At 45.2% G+C, this 26385-nt stretch overlaps 2 protein-coding genes across 2 annotated transcripts in view; both read right to left on the bottom strand.

Annotated features, from left to right (window-relative positions):
- IDUA (alpha-L-iduronidase) overlaps window positions 1-26385 on the bottom strand; it is a 1961268-nt gene that overhangs the window by 504002 nt on the left and 1430881 nt on the right. The window contains exon 10 of the mRNA XM_078676355.1: window positions 13763-13884. Within this exon, the coding sequence (XP_078532481.1) occupies window positions 13763-13884 (122 nt within the window). The remainder of the gene's footprint in view (window positions 1-13762; window positions 13885-26385) is intronic.
- LOC144819138 (N-acetylglucosaminyl-phosphatidylinositol de-N-acetylase-like) lies at window positions 1411-2013 on the bottom strand. Its single transcript, XM_078677121.1, has one exon. The coding sequence runs from the start codon at window positions 2011-2013 to the stop codon at window positions 1411-1413; it is 603 nt and encodes a 200-aa protein (XP_078533247.1).

Here is a 26385-nt window from a genome sequence, read left to right as displayed (position 1 = left end):
TTCTCTGTCCTTCAGGGTCTTCTGAGAGAAGGTTCTACATATCTTGCAATTCTTCACTTGATGTTCAGGATATAGGCAATAAAAACATTTTTTATGAAGATCCTCAGAATGAAGTCTCTGCTTTCCACAGGATCCACAAGAACTGAAGAGGGACTTCTTGGTAGTAGACATCCTAAAATTGGATTTCTGAGAAGAAAAGAGAGGAAAACTGAGCAGAGCTCAGGGAGACTCCCTTCACACGACGTGCGCTAGAAAATCTGAGGGCCTGAGCCCCTGAAAAGAACATTCTAAGAGGGTGCTGACGCCTGATTGGCCTGAATTTGGACCAAAACATAATCACTATGATATATCATAGAAGTGATATAGTGAGTTAAAATGTAAGTGCAAAGTGAATGCAAAGCAAAACGAACTTAAAACTACCGGTTGTGTGACGCACTACGCATGCCGTTACCACGCATACTGGCTCAAGGCGGTCTTAACCAAGCAAATCTTAACCACACATATGCCTTTACAACGCATGCCTTTACAACGAAATATGCATTTGTTAAGGCATGTACGGCAAAGATGTATGTGTGGTCAAAACGTACCTATATACCCCAACCCCTGCCCCCCACCGTGAGCCTGAACAAGCTCCCAGGGCAAAAATCTACTCTGAACCCAGCCCCTGCACCCCCCCCGCGCTGAGCACTATAATGCCCCGAGGGCAAAAATCTTCCCCGAACCCATCCTACTCCCAACCCGAGCCCTAAAATAACCCCCTGCCTTATGGTGGACAAATTACTTTATAAGCAGACCCCAGGAGGCAGATTAGAACTCAGAGGGGAATGAGGCAGACCCCAGTAGGCAGATTAAAACTCAGAGGGGAATGAGATCCTTTAACCTAACCCAATACAAACCCGGTCAGCATGTTTCTGCACTCCTCAGGTCCCTATCCGGGGGTTCTGAGCATTCATCAGGACAAATAGGTAGTCACTCTGCCAAAACGAGCCAATAAGTGAAAAATAATGGTTGGATACTTATAACATCCATCAAAGTGGCAATTCACAAAAGTCAACTATTCTCAGCACCTAAAACAATGATAAAAACAAAACCATTATGGACAGGAACTAGGACAAAACAACCGAACCCAGTTTCAAAGAGGTTGTAGTATGAATTAAACCACAGTAAGTTATTTTACATACGTATGGGGAAAAAATAGTCTGTTACAAGGTATTTTACAACTTTATTTCCTTTGCTCCTTTCCGAAGTTAAACAATGTAACAGTATTATAAAATTGCAGTATGCAGCACTTAATAAAACAACTGAGTTCAGTAAGAACAAGGAGTAACAATCCAAAGAGTTTGCCACGTGCGGAAGGTGCAGTTGTGGAACGTACATCAACCCGGAAGTGTGCATTGGGGAGCTCTGCGTTCATCTGGTTTTCTTATCCGTGTCCATGCTCTCCTGCGGTTCCCAAATCTGCCCTTTACTTGAAAAGAAGTTGAGTGAGTTGATCCACATATACCGTGAGAAAAGCAGGTATGCGTGCCGGAACCAAAGGAGCTGACTCTTGTGGCACATCATTGCTCTCTTTGCTTGCTTGTACTCTTGCGCTGTGAGCATGAAGAGGATGTCATCGGTTTGGAGCCAGCTGATTGGTACATCCAGAATAGACAAATACTTCCTAAAGATGCTTATAGACTCCAGAATGAGAACAGAACCTGCATTCAGCTTTCCTTCCGAGAGCAGGTACCGTACAGCGTTGAAAAGAGAAATATGGTTGATGTGTCCACTCACGCCTCCCTCGTCGAAGGTTAGCACCATTGTGTTGTGATTCTGCCGTAGGTGCTGCAGGATGAACGAGGATAGGAGCTGAGGGTCCCACTCTGCATCAGGGATATCACGAAAGTTTCTGTGTTCAATAACTGTGACACGAGAAGGAGGGATTCCTAGAACACCACAGCTGTGCAAAAGCTCCTCTTTACGTGTCTCCCCTTGATTGTAGTAATTTCGTTTGTATGGGCAACGGAGCATTTTGTATCTTTCAGTTGGGACTTGAGCAACACCTCCCTCCATGTACTGTCCTGCTCCAGTGGGCGGTGCCTGATAATTCCGCGTGCGTATGAATTAGGAAAATCACCCCAAAAAACCATGCTTAAAAGTTTAAATTGGGGGGGGCGTGGCCAGGCGCCAACGAAGATGGCCGCCTAGCCCATAGCTCCGCGGAGCCGTCACCCTTTGCCCTCCAAAGATCCGTCAAGAGCCTGTTACCGCTGCTCTACTGTGCGTTGCTGTGCAGACGGCCCTTCTAACTGGTCGTGGGTGGAGACGACTTCTGTGGCCCCGCACAGTAAATAGGCGACAGGTGGACTGGAGGCATCGTCTACTGGTGTGGCGAGGAGAGCACGAGTGGCCTGGTGTTTGGGGAACGGCGGGAGGAGACGCTGGCGACCCTAGTTGAGGGGGCGAACTGCCCGCCCGAAGGCATCAGACTCCCTGCTGCGCTGATACAGCCGTTCCTAGCCAAAATGCGGCCCAAGCAAGCCACAGCCATGCAATACAATAAACTGGACAAGTACACGGTTCAAAAGGGTTTACCGCAACCTGAGGGCGCATCGGGCGAGCCGGCCGGGCAGAAAGAACCGTCGCTGGCTTCTATCACGGCAGCTATACAAACACTTGGCGCCACCCTCAAAACAAAAATTGAGAAAGTCTCCATCGAAGTTAACCTGCTCATGGCGGACCTCAATAAAACCTCAGAGAAGGCTAAAACCAATGAGGCTGATATCCGTGAACTACAGTCCTCGTCCAAGGCAATGGAACACAGGTTGAACGAACTAGTGCACCAACATCGCCAGATGGCCATGCGCCTTGAGGACCAGGAAGAGGGCGCCCGCAGGAGTAACATCTGCGTCGTGGGTGTGCCGGAAAATTTGGAGGGGCCCAGCGTGGAACTATTCCTAGAGGACTTGATCCTTAACCATCTGAAACCTATGCGGCTGTCAAAAATCTTCACTATCGGGCGGGCCCATCGTGCGCCTGTCCCCAAACCCAAGCCAGGGGCTCCGCCTAGGACCATCATTGCCAAAATCCTGAACTTTAGGGATAGGGATGCCATTTTGCAGACGGCCAGACAAGTGGGAGACCTGAGCAATGAGAAAGCCACTATCCGGTTCTTTCCGGATTTCACCCTACAAGTGCAAAGGGAACGGCGCTCCTTCATCAGCGTCAAGGCGGCGTTGCGGGAGAGAGGAATTAAGTACATGATGTTTTTCCCGGCCAAATTGAAGGTTATCGCAGGGGGTAAATCCCTGTTCTTCACCTCGCCATCAGGGGTCCTGGAATGGATTGATCTCCAGTCGGCACGGCCGTGAGACAGATCTGATGGGGACAATTGGCGGGACACTCAAGCAGCGTGGCCAGCATCTACGGTGGGGAGGACGGAAGTTGATGGACAGAGTCAGCGCTCCTGGAGGTCGAGGTCGGCGAGCCCGCGCTGGGGGACCCTTCAAGAGGCATCCAATCCCTGAAGAGGACAGAACTTCGGCAGTGAACCTCTCCATGTTGTAAAGTATTCTGTGACTTGGCACTGAGGGGCGGGTCAAGTGGGGATCTTCTTCTAGTCAGTTTTGATGTGGGGGTGGGGGGGAGTGTGAGCATGCCTCCGCTAAAGAAGTGGGGCCCAGTATCGGACTGTTGTGGCTACTGGTACACTCCCTCCTCCTCAGACTGTCCGCCTGCCCTGCTCTGACCATGGCGGGCTTAATCGATGACCGCCAGGGAGGTGGTGCTGATTCATGCCTGGTGTGGCATGTCGGAGTAGCGGAGGGGGCAAGTTGGGTCAAATAAAGAAAGCAGTGGGGTGGAGGGGGGGAGGGTGGCGGCTAGAGTTTGGGCTGGTGCACGATCCTCATAGGAAAGGACTAGTAGGGAGGGAGTGGGGTATTGTTAATTTTTGCCCTATTCCGAGTTGGGTCGAAAGGCGCTCTGCTAATTGGGGATGTGGGTAGTTCTAAACCTACGGAGCAGGGAAGCAGGGTGGGGGGAGTTGGTGGGAGGGGGGAAGCGATTGGGGGTATTGGGAGTTGTGTTGTTGTGGGGGGGAGGGAAAGGAGGGAGGTCGGGGGTGGGGAGAGGCGGTTGGTATGGTCGCACCGGGACTGTCATTGCAGAGTTGTACAGTGCATCAGCTTACACAGGGCTGGCTCTCCAGTGAGAAATGGTTATGGCTAAAAAGTGGGACAAAAGCCTAAAGATCCTGAGTAGGAATGTGAAAGGGTTGGGGGATAAGCTAAAACGTACCATTGTATTGCAATTTGTCAGATGTCATCTCCCCGATGCTGTATTGCTGCAGGAGACCCGCTTGCTGGGAAAAACGTGTCACGCCATGAACCGATGGGGGTACTCCTTGACCACTCATTTCGGCTTCACCTCTGGGTCCCGGGGGGTGGGAATCCTTCTCCGTCGTAACTTCCCCCTTGTTATTGACCATGCAGAAACTGACCCACAGGGCCGATTTGCGGCTGTCTCAGGTAAATGGGAGGGGCATAGGCTAAACCTGGTCTCGGTATATATTCTGCCGGGACTTCAGACCAAGTCCTATCAAGATCTGGGCAGGTTTCTCCTTTCCCTCCCTGACGTTCAACTCATAGTTGGGGGCGTCTTCAATGCGGTGGCTTCAGGAGACCTCGACAGACATCCACCTAAAGATATTCCAATGGGGCGCAGGTGGCTAGCCAACTTCATAGAGGCATTCAGGATCACAGATATTTGGCGCCTCAAACACCCAACACATAAACAATACACATTATTTTCTGGTCCACACCGCTCTTTCTCCCGCTTAGACTACATCCTTACTCCTATGCAGCAGGGCACTACAATTCAAGAAGTAACGCACATGGCGAGAGGTATATCGGACCACTCCCCACTGTTGGCCCATCTCACAATAGGGGAACAGCGGGAGGGCTGTATGGCTCCTTTTAATGCCTGGTATCTCCAAAGTGACGAACTGAGAAGGAAACTATCTCACTCCATAGATCAATACTTTGAGAGTAATGACGACTCAGTGGAATCCTCTGTGGTTTTGTGGGAGGCTTTCAACACTGTCCTTAGGGGGGAGGCCCTGTCGGCGATAGCAGGCCGGCGCAAAGAAAAGGAGGCGCAGATGGTGACCATTGAGACAGCTCTTATTGAATTAGAAAAGGCCGTGCAGACTGACGGGGATCCGGGGACTGCCCATCGGATGCAACTTAAGGCGGCGGAGTATAGGGCCCTGGCCACGGACGCTGCTAAGACACTGGCACGAGACAGGGAGGGTAGAATTTATGACCAAGGCGATAGTGTGGGTAAACTCATCGCCTGGCTTGACAAAAAACAGCAGGCTAACAGGGTAGTGGCTGAGCTTAGGACTGACTACGGTACCGTCCTCACTGAACCCCACGATATTGTCGCTGAATTTGCATGTCACTTTGAGCGGGTGTATAGTAGGAGGTCTGATCGCCCGGAGGAGGACTCTGTTGCCTTATTAGCCGACATTCGGATTCCGGCTCTATCGGACGTCGAGAGGAACACCCTGGAGGCGCCACTTACCCTGGATGAGCTGGGGCGGACGATTAGGGATCTTCGCCCGGGTAGGCCCTCGGGCCCAATGGCCTCCCGATTGAGCTCTACAAGCTCAAGCCGGATGGCCTTACTCCATACCTCAAGCGTATGTTCGAGGAGAGTAGGGAAAAGGGAGTGTTACTGCGGGATCAACGGTTAGCCACAATCGTGGCCATCCCGAAAAAAGGTAAACCAAGGGACTCCTGTGCCGCCTACAGGCCAATCTCCTTATTGAATGCGGAGCCCAAAATACTAGCCAAGGTGCTCGCCAACAGACTTCAGCCAGTCTTGAACACGCTGATCCACCCGGATCAATCGGGGTTCATGCCTCACAGAAACACCGCGCTCAACCTCCGCCGTCTTAATGGGGTGATGGAGAGGTGCCATACTATCCAGGAGGCCGCGATTGTGGTCTCACTCGACGCTCCGATGGCGTTCAATACGCTTGAATGGCCCTACATGATGGTGGCGCTTCGGAAACTGGGCTTCGGCCCTAATTTCATAGGGTGGGTGCGCCTCCTTTACTCTGAGCCCTTGGCACAGGTTACCGTCAACAATAAAACCTCTGAGGCCTTTTCACTGGGAATGGGAACATGGCAGGGATGCCCCCTCTCTCCCTTGCTGTTTGCCCTCTCGCTTCAGCCACTTGCCGTCTGGATTTGACAGGACGTTTCTTTGAAGGGGCTTCGGTGGGCCGATGGCTGGGAGGATAGGATCTCACTTTACGCATACGACATCCTCATCTACCTTTCGCGGCCTCGGAGGTCCCTGATGGTAGCCCTGGACATCTTCACTAACTTTGGGAAGAATTCGGGCTACAGTATCAATTGGAGTAAATCCCTTCTATATGTCCTCCACGGAGACCCCCCGTTGTTCCTAGAGACTGCCCGATCACGGTGGCTGAGGACGGCTTTAAGCATCTGGGAATCTTTATCTCCAAAGATAAGGCCACAATGTTTGAGAAGAATCTGCTGCCGCCTCTCCAGCACTTGAAACAAGACTCTGTTACCTGGCAGAAACTCCCTACTGGGCCGAGCGGCTCTTTTTAAAATGATGGCATTGCCGCGATTCCTCTATGCCCTACAGAATTACCCCAACCTGGTCCCGCAGTCATACTTTGCGGCCATTGAGGCCGCCCAGAGAGACCTCCTGTGGTCAGGCACTCCCAGAATATCGCTACAGAAATTAACACTTGGATGGTTCAACGGGGGTATAGCGCTCCCGGACATATGCAAGTACCACTGGGCCGCACACCTCTCGGCCATTAACCAGGGCACATATTGTGATGGCGGCGACACGGGATATGGAATGGACCGGTGGCTCCTTCCGGGTGGTAACTTCGAGGCGGCGCTCTATTCAAAACCGGGCAGATAGCCACTCACAGGGCCAACTAAACATTCGGTCCAACTATGGCACACAGTACAGTGGAAACTGGGTTGGGCAAACATGCTTACCATGGCCACCCCGCTCAGGGCATCTGAGAGGCTGGGAAATCTGGGCCGCTCCAAGGGATTCCATAACTGGGATATTTTTGGCATCTCTCGAGTCGGGGACCTTTGGGGTCCGGACGGAGTTAAGTCCTTTGCCTCTCTTCAGGCAACTTATGAACTCGCACAATCGGAGTACTTCCGATACCTGCAGGTTAGGAACTCCCTCCAGAAGAATATTCCACCAGGGACCACACCCCCAAAAGCCTCCCCCCTGGAGGATAGGCTGCTAGATGGGCATCTCCCGGAACATGCAATCTCCCTCACATATAAAAAGCTAATCAACAACTCTCCAGACCTGTTGCTAGCTCTTAAAGGGAAGTGGGAGGCAGACAGACTGGAAATTGACGAGGAGGAGTGCGCTTGCCTCCCCTAAGGAGGCGGCGATATCAGCCAGGCTCCGACTCATTCAGCTCAAAATACTGCATCGGGTTAATATTTCTGGTACACGACTGCAGCTGATGGGACGTAGTGAGGACAGTCTCTGTAGAAGGGGATGCGAGGGGGTAGGAACCTTCTTTCACATAGTATGGGAGTACCCAGTGCTACAGACCTACTGGAAACGGGTGATGCGATGTATGCAAGAAGTGTGGGGGGTGGAATTGAGAATGGAGGAGGAGCGGTGCCTCATGAACATCTGGGAACCCACCGACCTGCCAGCGAAGGGGAGGCTATGGGTGACCCTGGGGCAGACGGTGGCAAAACGCAACATTGCTAGACTGTGGGGGGCGACCGAGGCCCCAAGAATTGGCTCCTAGAAAAAAAGATATGGATTGGTGCATGCTCCAAGAGAAGACAGTGTACATGGCACGAGGTTGCCCTCAGAAATGGGGGGCGGTGTGGTCAAACTGGAATGACTACAGAGGGAACATCTGCGAACCTCCCCAACCTCAGCCCGTAGTCGGGGAAATGGAAATATGATTGGTTTGTATAGGCTAATGTACTCACTCTAACATTTAATCGTGAACTGTCGGCTTTGTGTTTTCATGGTGCACTGGAATAATTGTACTGCAAACTTGTGTTGACCATTACTTGCTTCAAGCTGTTAATAAAAAGAATGAAAAAAAAAAAGTTTAAATTACTAACCCGCTCTCAAGACGGATGCTAGGCTTCAAGACAAACCTTATTTGATGGAAATAAACAGGGCTAAAGGGTATAAAGAAAAGGATATAGACAGAGAGACACAGGTTTGAAGACGACACCAACAGTATTATTATCCCATCTGTAAACTACGCCATAAGGGGGAAGCAGATCAACTTCAATTCTTCAAACCAATCTTCGTAACGAAAAATGAACACGGTTCTCGTATGGAGAGTAATAAGGTTCCATATGAGCAGTGAAAGGCATGCGAAACAAACAATTGAGAGTGCTACAACTGTCATGTGAATCAGAAAACGGAAGAATCAATGCCCTTCATAATAAGGAGGCAGAGCCCTTAGCTCAACTCTGTAGCTTTGGCTGTTCTTCACGTCCATCTCATAGTGACCCATTAAAGTTTAGCAGCTAGCATCTTGATGACATGACGTGCGAGGATTATGGAGACTGTAGTTTGGTACAAGAGGCATATTAGCCTCCAACGATAACGCTACCACTGTGTTAGCGTCAGTATTTGTTTAAAGTGAAAGGGGACACCATCCTATGATCCACTGGATGTTAAAAAAACACAGCAACTATAAAAAAAATATGATCTAATCTTCACAAATACACTAGAAACTATTGTCTGGCATAAAAAAATGACAACATCTTCTGTAGTGCCATCTTCAAAACACAGATGGTAATAGACGGTAATACATTACATATGACTATTAAAAGTCAATATGTGGTGTTAATTACAATATATGACAAATGAAAGGCTCTCTTAAATCAGTTGTCATTATAAACTGAAGCCAAATAATCGTCAGTGGACACAATCGAGTCTATAAGGGATGCTAAAGTTATGCCTTAGATAGGCTCATCCATGAGATATCCTAATTTAGACCAACTATGTGGCTGCGCAATCAGTAGATCCATCTCTGTTCTTTATGAATTAGACATTGTTTAGGATTCTCCAACTGGTTCCGTATCATCAGTTTGTCAATCACTGTCTAAAAAAGGCAGTCTTCAGTTTGGCACTCTGTAGGGCAGAGGTTTTCAAACATTTTGATGCAGAGACCCCCTTGTCAAACGTTTTTAGGCTTAAGATCCCCTTTTGACGAAAATGTCTAGAACCTGGTACTCCTCATCATAGACAACTATCGAATTCCCACAGCCCCTAATTCCCACAGCAAACAATTTTTACAGTGGGGAATTAGTATTAAACAGTGTTTAGCAAACCAAAGGTCAGTGAGCGTGAGGGTGTAGTCAAAGGTGTCGCTAAAAACAAAGGGCCTCATTTATGAGGAATTGGCATAGGGCAGCGCTGCAAGTCTTCTTGCTGCGCTGCCCTATGCTATTGTGAAAGGGTTGGAATGCACAGTATTTATGAAATACGGTGCATTCCTGTCCTTTTGGTTTGCCTTGGAGCATAGATTGCACGTTTATCAACAAGCTTAGTCTGTACCGTGGAAGCACGCCCTGTGCGACCTCTGGTGCCTCTTTGTTTTGCCAGTTTATTTTATTGCTTTCATTTTGCTATTGGGAATTTGAAGCCTGTGTGTCCATTGTTCTCTGTGCTTGGATGCCTGTGTGTTAGTCTGTGTGCATCGGTGTCTGTAAGACTATTGTTCTATCTGCTTGGATGCCTTTGTGCATCAGTGTCTGTTTGTCTGTTGTTCTCTCTATTTGGATGCCTGTGTGTTAGTCTGTGTGCATTGGTGTCTCTAAGTCTATTGTTCTTTTTGCTTGGATGCCTGTGTGTTAGTCTGTGTCCATTGAAGCCTGTGTGTATATTGCTCTCTGCGCTTGGATACCTGTGTGACGGTCTGCGTGGATTGCAGTTTGTATGTCTATTGTTCTCTCTGCTTGGTGACTGTATGTGCAACAGGTGAAATGTTGATATTATAGACTGTTCTAGCGCTGGGAGGCCTTTGGGTAACCACAATCTGTGGGCATCGGTGTCTATCTGTTAGTGTGTGTGTGTTGGAATGTTTGTGTCTCTGAGCCTATGTTCAAGGGTGCGTGTGTGTGGTAGTGTGTGTGCAAGGGTTTCTGTATGCCTACGGATCTGTGTGCATGGAGTCTGTGTATTTGCTGGTATGTCATGTGTACCTGTATGTGAACTATGTACATGAGTCATTCAGTGTTTATTTCTCTGGGTACCTGCATTCATTTCGGTTGTTTTATTTACTTGTGCACGTGTGTGCCTAAATGCCCATTGTCCTGTGTGCACTGGTGTCTATATGTATGCTGATTATTGTGCAAGGGTACTGATATGTTTGGCTGCCTCTATGCATGTGTGTGTTGGTCTCCGTGTATGGGTGCCCATTTGTCTCTGTGTGTAGATGTGCGTGTGATCTATGTGGATACCACAGGTGGGCATGCGCCATGTACAGGAAGTAGGAGGCCAGATGTACTCTGTGCATACTGGGAGAACTTAACAGATGGGCATTTCGGAGATTGATCAATTAATCAATTAACGTAAGCTTTAATCGGCTATAAAAACCATGAGCCAATGTATTTATTTGAGCATTTATAACACCCTAGAATCTAGGGTGTTACAAGGGAAGCTGGGGAATGCGCGACCCCCTTCCCAGGCCTCCACAGCCCCCCTGGGGGTTGTGCCGCACAGATTAAAGTCCTCTGCTGTAGGGTAATGTCCGGTTAATTTGGTGTTATTTTGTCAACAACGAATTGTGCTGCAGTGTTCAATAATTCTCTACCTCACTTTTCTTGCTGTCATACCCACATATGGAAATCCACAGGGGCATCTCAAGAGGTTTATCACACTGCTGCTATTACAATTGGTGTGCTGTCTCAATTCGCAAGGCGTATTCAGTCCACATTCTATAGATGTAGCTGGGATTGTGAACTCGCATATTGAACAGGAACCACAGGGTAAATGTACCTTCACTTTAGGCATAGCCCATAAAGTTGTCAGAGTATTTGATATTTAAGGCTTAGGTCTTGTGTGTACTAGAGTGTCTTTAAGATTCTTACCACGTCTAAAAGCAAACATAGGTTTATTCATCTCTAGTTCACCAGTAATCCGTATATGCCAATTCTTCAAAATGCTCTTTTTGACAGAAGTAGTTATGCTACTAAAGGTACTCACACAAAGCAATCTATCCTCCTTTTGAACGTTGAAGGGTCTCCAAAAGAGCATCACTGTTGTTATGCGCAATTTTCTGGTTGCGAGTTGTTGCTTCAACAAATCAGAATGTTTGTCAAATTGATCAACATCGGAACAATTCCTTCATTTTACTCGCAAAAAGTGCCTAACATGCTGGTTCCCTATAATGACTTGGGATGAAAACTGTCACATAACAGAAGTGAGATCTGTGCCATAGGTTTCTTGAAAAGTTTAGAATGCATTCTACCATCTTTTGGGTACAGTAATAAATCCAGGAATGGTAACTTTCCTTTACTGTATTCGCAGGTGAAGCTAATGTGGTCATTTATAGTATTTAAACACGTGAAATGCATGTATCCCTTCCAAAGTGCCTTCACGCACTATAAGTACATCATTGATGTAACGTCTCCAAATCTTCAAATTCTGTTGGAAGGGATTCAGATCTGAATAAACTTGCTGGCATTCAAATTGGTGAATACAGAGATTCACTATACTGGAAGCAAAGGTGCTTCCCATAGACATACCAATGATCTGTAAATACAGTAGATCTTAAAAAGATTGCTTTCATTGATAACGTTAACTATGAAGGAAATGTGTGTTCTTTTATCGGTCAGATTGTTTTGTAAACGTTTATGGATTGTTCCCAGCGTCTCATCTTGTGTAATTGATGTATATAAAGACTCCAGATCAAAGTTAACTACGAAACTTGTTTCCACATCAAATTGAAGACCTTTCCAAATATTTAGGACATGTTTTATATACTAAAGAAAGGAGGGCATCTGACCAACAATTGGCCTCAGAAAATAATCCGGAAATTGCGATAGCGGCTCCAAAAAGTTTCTAATCTCCGAGACGATTGGTCTACCCGGAGGGGGGCGTTGTCTTGTTATCTGTCTTTGGGAGTACATTGAAGTATGGAGCTTTGGTATGTGTGGTTATCAAAAAGTCAGCCTCGTTTGGTGCAATCCACTCTTCTTCTCTTGCTCTTGTAACCAACTTTCCACTCACTTTATGTAACCTAGGTTTAGGACTCTCTGCAATGGTTGTTAAAACCTAAGATAATAGAGTTAGTTAAGGCATTCATTATTGTAAGTCTCTGTGGTTAATAATACAATCGACCCACCTTCACTGCCGGCAAGATGGAAATGCTGATATCAGACCCTAGCAGGTGATCTGTTTCCATTTCTACCCTAGATAAATTGAAAAATTGCTACATGACCCTTTAGTCTATGAAGGTCTTTCTGACTGCCTTTTCAAATGTAGTCACGTTTGATGGTATTGTGTGAGCTGGACGATTAAAGGTGGACTTCTTCCTCAGGCCTGTATATTTATCGGTATCTTGCGTCTCATTATTTGGTGCTTTATGTGGTTCATCGTTCCCTATTTTTTTAATTTAAATGATGACCCAAAGCTTAATCTAACAAAGTGAAAAGTCTTAGAAAATACACATAAATGAGCCCCTGGTTTTGACTTAAAAGTGTGATCTTAGCAGCCTTGGTGATGTTAAAGATGTATGCACTTCTCGAACACCCCTCATATTAGCTCGACATGCACATCATTATTATTTTATTGGAATGGCTTTTATTTAAACTGGAATATTTTTTCAATATGAATAGCTGATTTATAGTGCATCGTGGTATTATGATTAACACATTATAATATCAAACACAGGAGTCAATGTGAGGTTACAGTTGGCTTTATTAATGTTATGTTGCAAACAGTTTAACTATCTCTTTCAAAGGCTGAAATATCTGCACTAAGAAGAAACACCAGCTGCGCTTATGATGTATTGATGTCTAATCTAGATGCTCTTATTTTTAGAAAACTGATACAGGCGTAATGCTGGTGTCAAATTATGGATGTTTTGTAATAGTATCGCCAGAAGTGTACTGTCATAATGCAAAATTGAAAATCAATAGAAACAAAATAAAAAATGAATAGCTATGTATAGAATGTTTCATTTCTTTTACATCTGATAAACTTTGTCTCTTGTGTCTGGGTCGAACGTTGCATACTTATCTGTTTTGCTTAAAGCTCAGTGTTCACCAACTGCGCTTCAATTCCAGCTAGGATGGCTCCTTTTTATGCACAATTTTGTATTGTTTGATGAATAATTGTTTCTCATTTAAAAAGTTAATACGTTATTAGTTTCAGTTTTCAAGTAATTAATTTCACTTGATCAGCTGACACTGGCTGGTGAAACCATTCACTATCTTTCAATAGTACACTGAATCCTCCACTACTGTTTTTTCTATCTACAATTCTCAGTTGTCTAGGGAATCGGATCTCAATATCAAATCTTTAAATAGTGATACATTGTAAAAAAGGAATCTGTACAATGAAATATCCAAGGATACATGGAATGTTGCTACTAGCTATTATAGTGCAGGCTTAAGTATGTTTCCAATTTAATTCTAATGAAGTAAAGGATAGATTGCCAGTTGAACTATCACTAAAATAGTGAGAATTAGAAGACAAAAGTCCTTACCTCAGCTAACCTCATTTGCTTAAATTGTCTGATGGTGGGATAGTCAGGGCGTCCAAGTTTTAGCCATTTCAAATATGGATTGGTGACGTTGTTATCCATGTAATATGTTACATACACAAGACCTTCAGAAAGAAACATACATCTGAACGTTATAGATGCAGAATAATCAGACAAAAAAACTTCAGAAAAAAAGATCAATTTTAATAATAAGTTAAGTGCCAAATTAAAGAGCTGTTTGGGAGACATAATAAGAGATGGTGATTGCCCTTGTTACTGATTATACCATGAATATAATGTTATGCTCATTTGTGTTAGAAACATCAAAGTATATTTTACATTTGAATAGGTATAGTCTTCTTACTGTTGACCAAACTGTTTATGTAAGTGACCCCAAGTCTGCTACTAATCGTTTGTAACTTTGCTGTAGACATGACTGCTGCCTGGTCTGACCCTCCTGCTCTCTGCCAGGACAGGTATTCTCTTTCCAGCCTCAGCCAGCACCGCAGGAATGGAGGATGACACCTCAGTTTCACGGTAATTACAGAAAAATTTGAATATTTCTGAGGTCGCAGTCAGCCAGGACTACATCAACCAGCATACACAGGGCTCCAGGAGGTGGGCGTGTCATTTCCTGCAACTGGTGATGCTTTGCACTATAAAGCGATTGTCTCATTCCTGTGGCATGGGAGGCACGTGGGCAAAGCCCAGGCCAAGGACGGACCCCTTGAACATCTGCCACCGGGAAAGTAGCAAGAAGGTACTGTGTTTTATACTGATGGGGTCTAAGTACATATGATCCCGAACATTGGTCGGACTTTCTTTTAGACTGTACATATATTGTTGACCAATACATCATGGGGGGCGGAGGGTATCTTGTGGCTATATACCTCCGTAGAGGGGTGAGGTCCCTGTCTGTCCATACTCGCACGGTGGTTGAAGCGTGGCACACAGCCAACAGACCAGTGGGATGGGAATCCAAATTGATGTAACAAACGCCACTATGTGAAAGTGATGCACTGGGCGACGTGAGACGCCTACAAGGATTTCATAGATGGAGCCTTATTGGTATAGACACCCTTTGGGAAGTGCGGCGGAATGGAACCATGGACACATTTGCAAACCTCAAGATAGAATATCAAATGGCTGACGGAGAGCAGTCTCAGTACTTGCAACTGAGACGTGCCTTACCACGACAAGTGCCAGAGGGGGAGTCGCTGCCTGAATGCTCCCCACTGGAGGACCGGTCGATATTAGACCCCATGATCGATAAAGCGCTTTCACTCACATACCGGAAATTAATTAACAACCTCCCAGACCCTCTGGTCCCGCTACGGGAAGCCTTGGAGTCAGATGTGGGACTGTTGGAGGATGATGACTGGCAGGTAAGCAATTCAGAGCCCCAGGGAAGAGGCCATAAGGGCAAGATTCAGGCTAATTCAACTCAGGATCCTACATAGGTCATATACTGCCCGTACATTCCAACATAAGATAGGCAGATCTGATACACCTCTGCTCTAGTGGGTGTGGGGAGGCCGGCATTTTCTTCCACATAATTGGGGTGTGTCCTAAGATCCAGTGATACTGGGAAGGAGTTGTTGGGGTAATGGCCAGGGTGGTAGGCATGCCGGTTCACCTGGACGCGCATTGGCACTTGCTAGGAGTCACGGGAGAGACTAGGTGGCTCACACACACAAAAACGGGGTTTATGCTGGCCTAGGGGTGGCAAAACGAAACACAGCAAGGGCATGGGGGGGGCACTAGACCCACAGAGACTTACCAATTGGAAGCAGGACCTAGACTGGTACAAGCAGGCAGAAAAAGTAGTATGAAAAAGCAGAGGATGCCCCAAAAATCGGAAAAAATCTGGAACCCATGGGAGAAGTACAGGGCGTGTGGGGGGTAGGGCCTGTGGGCAAGGGAGACGTAACAACAGAGTAGTAAAACTGAGGTGTATTAGATGTTATGACTATAATCTGTGCCGAGTATATTGGTACCTCTTCCTCCAGATGCTGCCAAAGTATATCCGCTTGCTGATATTTGATTATGAAAATGGATCGATTATATGATTAATAAAAAGATTTTTTATTTAATAGACTGTACATATATTGAAAATGGAAACGTGGTTCACATTGCCTTTTTTTTTTTAAAACTGCATTTGTATGACTGATTTGTCTGCATTGGCTTGAATGTTATGCCATCTTGTGAACTGCAAGCCTTGGTCACCTATCTGAATATTCAATTCCTGAAGCAGATTACATTATATCTCCCTGTTTAATACGACTACATATGATAACATGGCTAAACATAAGCATACAGCCGCGCCCCTCGCATCAGATATTCCTCATACAACAATTGATTTTTTTCTAGTACAAGCATTTAATGTTGTCTCTAAAGATATCATTTAATCCACGTCTTGTGCATCTGCAGAGCCTTACTTCCTTTGCAAACTTTTTGGCTGCTCCCAAATTGGCGGATCCTAAATGACTGGACATGCCAAGAAGCCCTAGAGGAGTGTATGTAGGGCGACTCAGCTCAGATGGCCGCCCGTTTTGTAAAATACATGTCCAAGATCAATTCTGTGTTACCAGCAGACAAGCGCCAAGAATCTTTGCCTTGCCAGTTATGAGCCCCTCTGCTACCATGAATTCCTCTTTTGAATAGATCTTGGAAAGTGCTTTTAATTAGTTTTTGTACGTATTGCAATGATTTTAATTAATTGTGCAAATAAAAAAATATTCTAAAGATATAGACAAGGTGGAACAACGCCTTTCTTTGGGATTAGGAGTGGAGGGGGATGGGTCATCCACAGCTGACGGTGGCCCACCCCTAGCACAGGAGTCGCAGCTAGAGGGGGCTTTTTGCCCTAGTGGTGTCGAAGGTCCGGCTCTTTACCCCCCTCTCTGAGCGGGTGTTAGATCCCTCACCAGAGGATTCCTTTATTACTTCCTGTCCCTCTACACCAAAAAGGAAAAGAAAGTGTAAGAAGGCCATAAAGGTTCTGAAACTGGGATGGTGCAATGAGCTAAAAAATGGTGTTGGATCTAGCCCTGATCTCTTGACTGGGTGAGAGTATTCTGCTTAATTCGGAGACTCTGTCCATCACCACCCCTTGTTGTAAATAATAAAGGTGGCTGGTGGCACGAAAGCCCATACAAGGGCTAACAAGAGACTCCCAGAGGTTGTTAATGACCCAAGTATCCTCCCGGAGACACAACTGACCCATCAGTAGCCAGAATAATAACTAAAATAGAAGATCTGTTAGCCCCAATGAGAGAAAAGTTAGCTGAATTTGCCAAAACCCTTCCAGAGGTATCATGAGGGGGGATGCTACAGATGTAATTACCATCTACTATAACACCTCTTCTATTGGCATTAAATAATGGGCCAAGTAAATGCCTAATGGAGAAGAGTGGAGGGGTCATCACTGTTACTGAGCCAAACTACAGGGGCCACAAGTCTGTATCTGCTTCTTTGGATAATATTAGGCAAACCTCACAGCAGACCCCAGGGAACAAACTATACCCTAAACACATCGACATGCCTTGCCTTGAGTTGCAGTTCTTAATAAATAAACCAGTGGGGAACAATGGTGCCTATAGTGTTGGAGCTCAGGTTTCGATAAATTTGCCCCAGAATGCTGCCCATATGTGGCAGTCCTAGCTGATGTCCTCCCTGCGACCTAGTCATTTAGAAACCCATGATTCCTTGAAGAATAGAGTGGTACATTGGCTCTACAGGAACTGCCAGTTGCAGGAGCAGGACAAATTTGAATAATTAGGAGAGTGAGCTGGGTCAGCCCCGTGAGGAAGAACCTTAAAGTGGATTGTATTATTATTAATTTCAGAGACCCAAACTGGGTGAGGGAAGCCCTAGACAGGGTAATCCCCCCGTTTCTGATGGATCAGAATATATCACTCCAGCCTTTGGGTTTCTTTTATAGGCAAGGAAGGTATAACCAGCATACTGAGGGGAGGTTGGTTATCCACTGAAGGGGTCAGGCGAAGAACTCCAACCCAGTCTGCCTTTGTCAATATCAAATAGGTTCCAAGCACTGAGCTCCCTGCAGGATGATTGGCAGGATTTGGGGCATACATCGGAGATTGAGGTCATTAATTCGAGGGACAAGATAGATGATCCGGACATGACCTACTCAGGTACTAACCCTAATGAAGAACCGCTGTCTGGTAACACTCAAATTATTGAACCTCTGTATGTAGAATACAACTTTGTGGACAATAATTGTCAGTGCGATAAACAGTATAAAACATCATCTATTAGAAACTCTGGTTGTGTAATGGCGAGAGGGTATAAAATTGCGTCAAGGAACATTGAAGAATATGCAAGCAATCAGGGTACATTAGGATGATCCGACTTTATTACTGACCTTCATGTAATTTGTTTACAGGAATCATGGTGTGTAGCCCCTATTTATTTTGAGGGATTTTCATCCTATTGGCTTGAGGCAGTACCCTCCCCTGCTGCTAGGGCCAAAGGGGGACTGTTAGACTTGGCATCTTTTGACGTGTTTTCCCTGAGTTTTGGCTTTCTGCCCTCCCAGTTTTGACTCTGTTTTTGCTTGTGTAGTGTTTCTGCGCACTTTTCTCACTGCTGATCAGTGGTAGTGTGCTCCTGTGGTAAACTGTGTTATGGATTGGTGTTTCCATGATTGGGTATTTGATTTACTTGTTAGTCCCTAGTAAAGTGCACTGAGTGTGCCAGGGCCTGTAAATCAACTGCTACTAGTGGGCCTGCAGCACTGATTGGGTGACCCACGTAAGTAGCCTTAAAAAGGTAACTCAGACCCGCCATTGCTGAGTCTGCGTGCAGTTTGCAACTGCCATGTCAACTTGGCAAGTGCACCCACTTGCCAGGCCCTAAACCTTCCCTTTTCTACATGTTAGTCACCCCTAAGGTAGGCCCAAGGTACCCCTGTGGGAAGGTTGCAGTGTATGTAAAAGGGGGGGACATTCACGGGTGTGTGTGTCATGTCCCGATAGTGAATTTCAGCCAATTTCGTTTTTCACTATTGCAAGGCTACCGGTTCTCTATAGGAGAGAATGGGAGGTTTGTTTATAACATCTTATCAACGTAACTGGCCCAGGGAATTAGGTAGGAAAATGAAGTATAGTATGCTTGAACTCAGAATCTAAAGATGCATCTTTTAGTGAAGGTGATTTTCACATTCTGGGTTTCAAAATACCACTTTTAGAAAGTAGGTATTTTCTTGCTCAGTCATCCCGTGTGTCTCCCTCGGAATGTGGATTGCCTGTCTGGGTTTTGGATGACAGAAGGCTGGGGAGCCAGAGGGGCTCCAGATTGTCTAGGTAGGTCAGGAAAGGGCTGAATAGACCTGGGCTGCGATGAGGGAAGGTGGAGGAGATTTCCTTGCACCTCAAGGGGCCTGGCCTGCCTCTGACAATGCCGTCTACACCTCCTGCCAGGAAATCACACCAGAGAAGGCCGAACTGGTTCTAGTCGGGCACAGACACCCTCTGCCTGCCAGATCAAAGGTTTTTCGTGTACAACTACTGGGGCCTAGACCCCTGAACTTTAGAACTTTTTTGGATCAAGAAGACTGCCAAGAAGTAGAGCTAGAAAAGATGTGAGGAGGAATACCACTTTGCTGTGTGCTTTGCTTTGTTGGCCTACAGTGGGTGCTTCTGTCTTGGGCAGAGAAAGGACTGGACTGATCTTTCTGCAATCTACTTTTGTGAGTTTCTCCAAGGGCTTGAGGAAGAGCTTCGCAATGCAGCACCCGATGCCTGCCGACACCAGCGCTCCTGACTTCAACAGAGAGGAGATCAACCTGCAACTCGTGTGACTTCGAGGGCCCCGACGACTCCTGAACCGACCTCCGGAACCGATGCCTGCAGACGCTGTGTATTCGGAAACTCCACTAGAGGTTGCCGGCGCCCTTCATTTCTAAAAGGTACTGTCTGCGGGTCTTCCTGACACAGTAGCTGGCCCGCGACGCCGCAGTCAGCCAGAACTGTTTGGATTTGTTTCCTCACAACGCCGCGATAGCCCCGGGCAGAGCTATCAACATCAAGGAACTGTTTTTAAAGCGTATTTTGATAACTGTAGATATTTATGTACTGTACTGTGGATTTTGATCCTTTTTGGTCTTGTATATAAATATTGGATATTTTTCTAAACTGGTGTGGTGTCCTTTTGTAGTGCTTACACTGTATTACTCTTGGCTATGTGTAAATGCTTTACACACTGCCTCTAAGATAAGCCTTACTGCTCATGTCAAGCTACCAAGGGGGTGAGCAGGGGATATTTTAGGAGTGTAACTCCCTTATCCTGACTAGGAGGAAGGTTCCCTATTTGGACAAAGGTGCAAGCCCTTTCCAACTAGAGACCCCCGTTTCTAACAGGGACTCCTGATTTTTATATCAAAAGCCTTCTGTTCATGTCAAGAAAAATGTAACACTCAAGTCACATTCACAAGTACTGTGGCCACCTTTTAAGGGTAGAAGGCCCATAGGTCTGGTGAACTTCTATAACAACGTGTTTGACTGAACTGTAGTAATGTGGTTTCAACAGTGGATCGTGGTCTGGACAAACTATTACGTTTGATTAATAATAGTTTTGTGCTTATTTAGGTTGAGGATTTTAATATTCATATTCGCCCGTCGTCTGCCACACAGGTTTGCAGGTTAACCAATCAGGATGGAGAAGGTTACACTCATTTCCTTCACAATGATTATTGGGGTACATTGAACTTAATGTTCACCAAGTATGATTTTGAGTTATTAAAATTTGCCTGTGATGAAAATGTAGACCCTATACCAACCTTTATAGGAAGAAATTCTGCAACCACTATTGACCACGTATTGATCTCAGCCAATGCAAGCAGTCTGTGCCTAACACCCAGCGCTGGGTGACCATACTTGTATTATATTGACTATTCTGTTTTGGGGCGGGAAGATTGAAGTACCATTGAGTTCTATTGCTAATAATGATTGTGTCCCTATAAGACCCAATGCTGTACGTATCAAGTAAGATTTTACACAATATCATTTCTAGGTGCCTCATAGATTTTTTTAACTGTCCTAATGATGACGTCAACCCTATCCAGTCACTTTCTTGCTTTATCCAAATTATTGACATAATTAATGCTATATTGACCTGCCCCGGTAATCCAGGACATGGCCAACATAGAGGTTGGTATGACTGTGTATGTACCTTATCCTTTTATCAATTGAACCACATCCTACACTGTCAACCTATAGATAATGCTTTGATTAAAACTCTATGGCTAAATTATAAAAAGGCCCTTTGCGCCAAGTAGAAAGAGTTACGAGAGACAGCATGGGCTAAATTGTCCATAGCCGCGGATACTGCAGATAATAAACTTTTCTGGGAAACAGTCAACTCACCCTTCCTAAAGGATGACTCCTTCCCTGAGATGTTATCCCACGTTACATGTGATGCTTTGATAGCCATGTTACAAATATCTTTAATCCTTTCAATGCAGAAAGGGGGTGTATACCAAGTGAGACACAGAGTCACTGGCACCCCCACCACTGAACATTATGAATAAAGAGGTTCTGCTTGAACTGAAGGGAAGCACAGGGAGCAAAGCCCCGGGACCCGATGGGGTCCCATTGGAGGTTTGCAAAGCTGCTGTTGATTTGTGGGGGTCCATTTTAACAAACATGTTTAACACAGCAGTGACAGACCAGATCCCCCTATCAGGTGGGATATCTGTTATTATACCCATCTATAAAAAGGGCAATAAATCAGAACCAAAAGACTATCGCCCAATATTACTTCTAGACTCATCAGCTAAAGTGATGGGTAAAGTGCTATTAAAGAGATTAGAAAAGGGGGTAGGTGAAAATTCAAACATTCTCTGGTGCAATTTGGTTTCAGACATGAGGTGGGGACCATAGAATAATGTCTGAACCTGCACCTGCTAATAGGTAAATACTCTTGTGCTAAAGGAGGTAGATTGTTCCTTTATTTTGCTGATCTAAGTAGGGCCTTCGATCTAGTTGACCACACTATTCTTTGGCCAACTCTACTCACTCTTGGTGCTCCTTGACCGATTATGTTTCTTGCAAGGTTGTAGGAGAACTTGTCAAGCAAAGTGTGATTAGGACTCCTGGCTGAATGCACAATGAATTTTGATGTGAAACGAGGTGTGCGTGAAGGCTGTGTCCTTGCCCCGCTATTTCTTTCCTTATTTATCAATGGGGTGGACAAGGCTTTACAAGCGGTTCAAGCAGATGCCCAGCAAATCACCAGAAGTCCTATACCAGTGTTATTTTATGCAGACAATGCTGTGTGCAATCTAGGATCCCAGTGGGTTAGCAGCGTTTAATGAATACTTTGGGGGATTTTGATTTCTGTAAGAAAATTGGCAGTTAACAAGTAGAAGACATATACTATGATCTGTGGGTCTAAGGCAAAGAAATGTGGAACCTATTATATTAATAACACCCCAGTAGCTACAGTTGATACCTTTTGCTTTTTGGGTGTGACCTTTGTAGGTGATGGGTCATGGTCACATGAAGCCACAAATGTCAGATCGAATATGAATAGTAGCACTCATGGGAATTTCAGATTTTCAGCGAAAATCAACCAATTATATATAGGTTAGCCATCTATAAGGCCAGAGTTGTCACAGTTTATATCTAGGGAGTTGGAGTGTGGGGCTACTGTAATAACAAGGCACTACAGACCAAGGACAACTGTTTCCTCAAGAGCTTGTTATGTCTACTGTCCTCTGCTTCAACTGAGATAATACATTGGAAGGTAGGGTTACAGTATCTAGTGGATTTAATTTCACTACGCCCTTTGTAACTATGGCATTCAATTTGGGTCAAAGAAGAAGTGAGTTTTATGAAGTCAATCATTTTAGACTGTCTCTGGACAAGGCAATGTGTATTCCCTGGCTAAGATATATTAATACCACATATAGTCATCTGTTCATTTTGTCAATTCCCTCTAATCCCCTACAAGTGACTACACTAACCAAACTGACCATCAAAGACAATTTTATGAATTATAGAATGGAATGTTGTAGGAGATTGGAAGGGGAAAAACCGATTGTTATATTTTAACAAACACTTTAGCTTGAGGAGGGCTTTCAAAGTTACCTAACCCGGGTCACAAATCCATTGCACCGCTTTGTACTAATCAGATTGTGAGTTGGAATTGTTCACATCTAGTTGCCTTTCCCACAATTAAATCCTGTCCCCAGATTCCATTCCCTGTCCTTGTGACGGGCAGCCCAAGCAAAGTACAGGCCATTTTATGCGATTTTGTGATTTTTACTCCAATTTTAGGTGCCACTATTTAAATCTCTTTTTTAACCCAAAACGTTAGATCACATTTAGCTGTTTTTAAATGTATGCTTGATCTTAATGATAATGGGGTTTGTATTAATGTTGCACTCATAATTTTGAAATCAATAAACGTACGTAAAAGTATTTCTTTATAAAATGATGATAACATGAAGTATTTGATGAGGAATAAGTGTTTAATGGAAATTGTTAGAACAATTTTAGCCAATTTTAAGCATGGTCCTGCCTTTTTGTAATATGTTTTTATCAATATAATTGCTTTTATGGTTCTTTAAACACGCCCAACAAAGCTTGTTTTGATTTGATTTGTACGTGACCCCATTGGTTCATATATTTTGCGTTAATATCTGCAACAAAACCACGGAAAGCTGCTAGTGTAAACTAGGCAGAATAAATATTTGTACAGAGTATAAAATGGAATCATTTAAAACAATTACAAATGGATTATAAAAACTTTAAAAAGGAGTTCTGAAAAATTATTTCCCATTTAAAAGTCACCTATTATTTGCACTGAAATTTCAAAGACATGGTACAGTATTACTATTCAGAGGATGCCAAAGTTTTATAGTATTTGTATACTAATGATGGTTGCTTAGGACTGTGTTTTGAACGTAAAAGTGCTTGCAGAGTGAGTAATAAGGATACCAACATTTTGAAAGAAACTTAAATGTTCTAGGCAATATATATGATTTAATGACAGCTGTGACTGAGTATTTCATTCGTAAATGAATAATGAATCAGACCGTGTGTAATTGAAAATAAGAAAGTTTCTACTTGGCTTTCTGGCAAAACAAAGTCATTATCTTCTCAGTGGCTATCGAAGCATGGCTGATTAACTGTGAGGAGCTTCCATTGGGACTGCAGGTGGAAAAGCAAACAAAAGATGCTAACACATCCAGGCCAAAGTATCATGACAGGATTTCCAACACTACCACGCCGTAGAGTGGTCAGTTTCGTACAGCAGAGTAAATCCTCGCCTTTAGCTGGTTTTCTTTGGGAGTTTGTTGTAGACCGCTCCTTGAATAAGCGATCTTGGTAGAAGACATAGTACACACTCAGCTGATTAGCATGCTACTGCAAACGCTACTGGTGTAGCCAACGCCGCTTCTCTCCCGGACCTTGCCCTGCATTTTGGCACTACAATACCGGAGACCGCCACCGGACAGGACTACAGGTCCCAGGCGGGCAGTGCGGTCTTGCGGGAGGAGTCTGCTGCAGGTTCGCGCCAAACCGGCGCTTAAAACATCAAAAGGGCTTCCAAGGCGCGGGACGCCCTGGTTCTTCATTTTGCCACGCAGCTTCTGCAAATGCTACTGGTGTAGCCAATGCCGCTTCTCTCCCGGACCTTGCCCTGCATTTTGGCACTACAATACCACAGACCGCGACCGGACAGGACCACAGGTCCCAGGGGGCAGTGCGGTCTTGCAGAAGGGGTCTGCTGCAGGTTCACGCCAAACTGGCACTTAAAACATATGAAGGGCTCCCGCGGCGCGGGATGCCCTGGTTCTTCATTTTGCCACACAGCTTCTGCAAACGCTACTGGTGTAGCCAACGCCGCTTCTCTCCCGGACCTTGCCCCACATTTTGGCACTACAATACCGCAGACCGCCACCGGACAGGACTACAGGTCCCAGGGTGCAATGTGGTCTTGCGGGAGGAGTCTGCTGCAGGTTCGCACCAAACCGGCACCAGGAAGAGGCTGTGCTGGGCCGGGCCATCCCCCTTTCATCTGGATTGTATGGACCCCTGTTCAGGTACTGATAGCACAGGGAGCTTCTGGCTTGGCAACGCGTTTAAGGAGCGAGTGAGTTTCTGTAAACCCCAGTACTGTGGTCTTGTTGATCTTGAAAGCATTTATTTTGATTTTATAACCAGGGACGCTTCCATTTACCGTGATAGAACCTTATAACTGTATAGCATATTTTAGAGTCTCTTATGGGTTGAAATGCACTGCTGAGAAGCTAACCAGTTCAGCATAAGTTTTTAAATACAGCCTTGAGGAACATTTTATAATTGTGCATAGAAGTGTCTCAATTAAACTTTATTTCTTTTTATGCATATAGTTTAACATTGTATTAGCCACTTTAACTGTTGATTGCTAACTTGCACTGTGTAAAGGAGTTGACTCTTTGTTTCCTAATCACCTACAATTACCAAAAAACCTTTTTTTTAAATGAGTAGTCGGAAATTAACTGCTGGGAAAGGCGTGGTTGGAACTTTTGATGCCTTTTTAACGAGGGCTGAATCTGTCCTCAATAATGAAATTATACTAACGGAGCAGAGGTTATCTCTGGAGCCCGGCAGGCTTTCCCTTACCCCTGCTCTTCCTGATATTTCTTTGGCCCCTAACCAGGAGATGCTGTTAGAACAGCAGAGCCAATCACTAATTATTGACACAACACAATTGAATGACTCAGTCTCTATAATCTTGGAGCATGAACCCAGCCCAGTTAAAGTAAAACTGAGACCAAGAGTGCAGAAAGCAAAATTAAAATTCACCCGCCCCAATAACCGCAACCCCCCCCTCCCGCTGCAACTAGAAAAAATTGGGGAGCTAGGCAACCAAAGAAACCTGTAATACGCAGCCCGGGGAGGACCGAGGTAGATGTACCCACTATGGGTGTTATCAGTGAGGGAAACCCAACTACCCTGAATCAGAATAGGACAGGGACATCATTTGTCGGTTTACTGGAGGTGTACTTTTGGGGGAGATTAGAAACTATGCTGTCTACTCTAATAGACCCTATACATCAAAAATTAAGTACGGTTGAAGACAGGTTGTCTAACTTAGAAAGGCTGGTGGGGAATATCGCCCGTGATAGTGCAACAGCAAGTTCACACAAGCCCAATACCCAAGTTACCATTGAAAGAGGAACGGGGTGGGACAGAGGTGGGGGAGCCGCGCCACTGTGAGGTTAACATCTAATAGTAGGACACCAGTCAAGAGCTGTCCAAGTAGTAGTAAGCCCGCAAACACAGATACTTTAGTCCCGAGACAGTGCACATCTATTAGAACAGGGCCCAGTATGCTGCAGAGGGACAAGAGACCAGAGGTTAGGTCTCCTCAGTCAACTAGTCTTCCTACTATTGATCTCCCTCCTGAATCTGCCCCTTATGTAGCGATTTTGGGGTATGTTCCTGCCCTTCCCCCAGTGAAGAGTGAAAATTATATGCAGCTAATAAATAAAATAACCCATTGGTTCACACAGAATACAACAGTGGGTGTCAATATATCCAATAACATAATTATGGCACGTAGGGTGAATTGGATTGGGAGCTCCTGTAAACAAGGGATTGGTGACTGCA

This window comes from Lissotriton helveticus, chromosome 2_1, assembly GCF_964261635.1.
Source record: "Lissotriton helveticus chromosome 2_1, aLisHel1.1, whole genome shotgun sequence".
NCBI classification, from domain to species: domain Eukaryota; kingdom Metazoa; phylum Chordata; class Amphibia; order Caudata; family Salamandridae; genus Lissotriton; species Lissotriton helveticus.
The sequence above is the reverse complement of the archived record's forward strand: the minus strand, read 5'-3'. Positions and strand labels throughout refer to the sequence as shown.

Bases quoted from the DNA above. Each gene is read 5' to 3' on its own strand.
- LOC144819138 (XM_078677121.1), bottom strand. From the start codon at position 2,013: ATGCTCCGTTGCCCATACAAACGAAATTACTACAATCAAGGGGAGACA.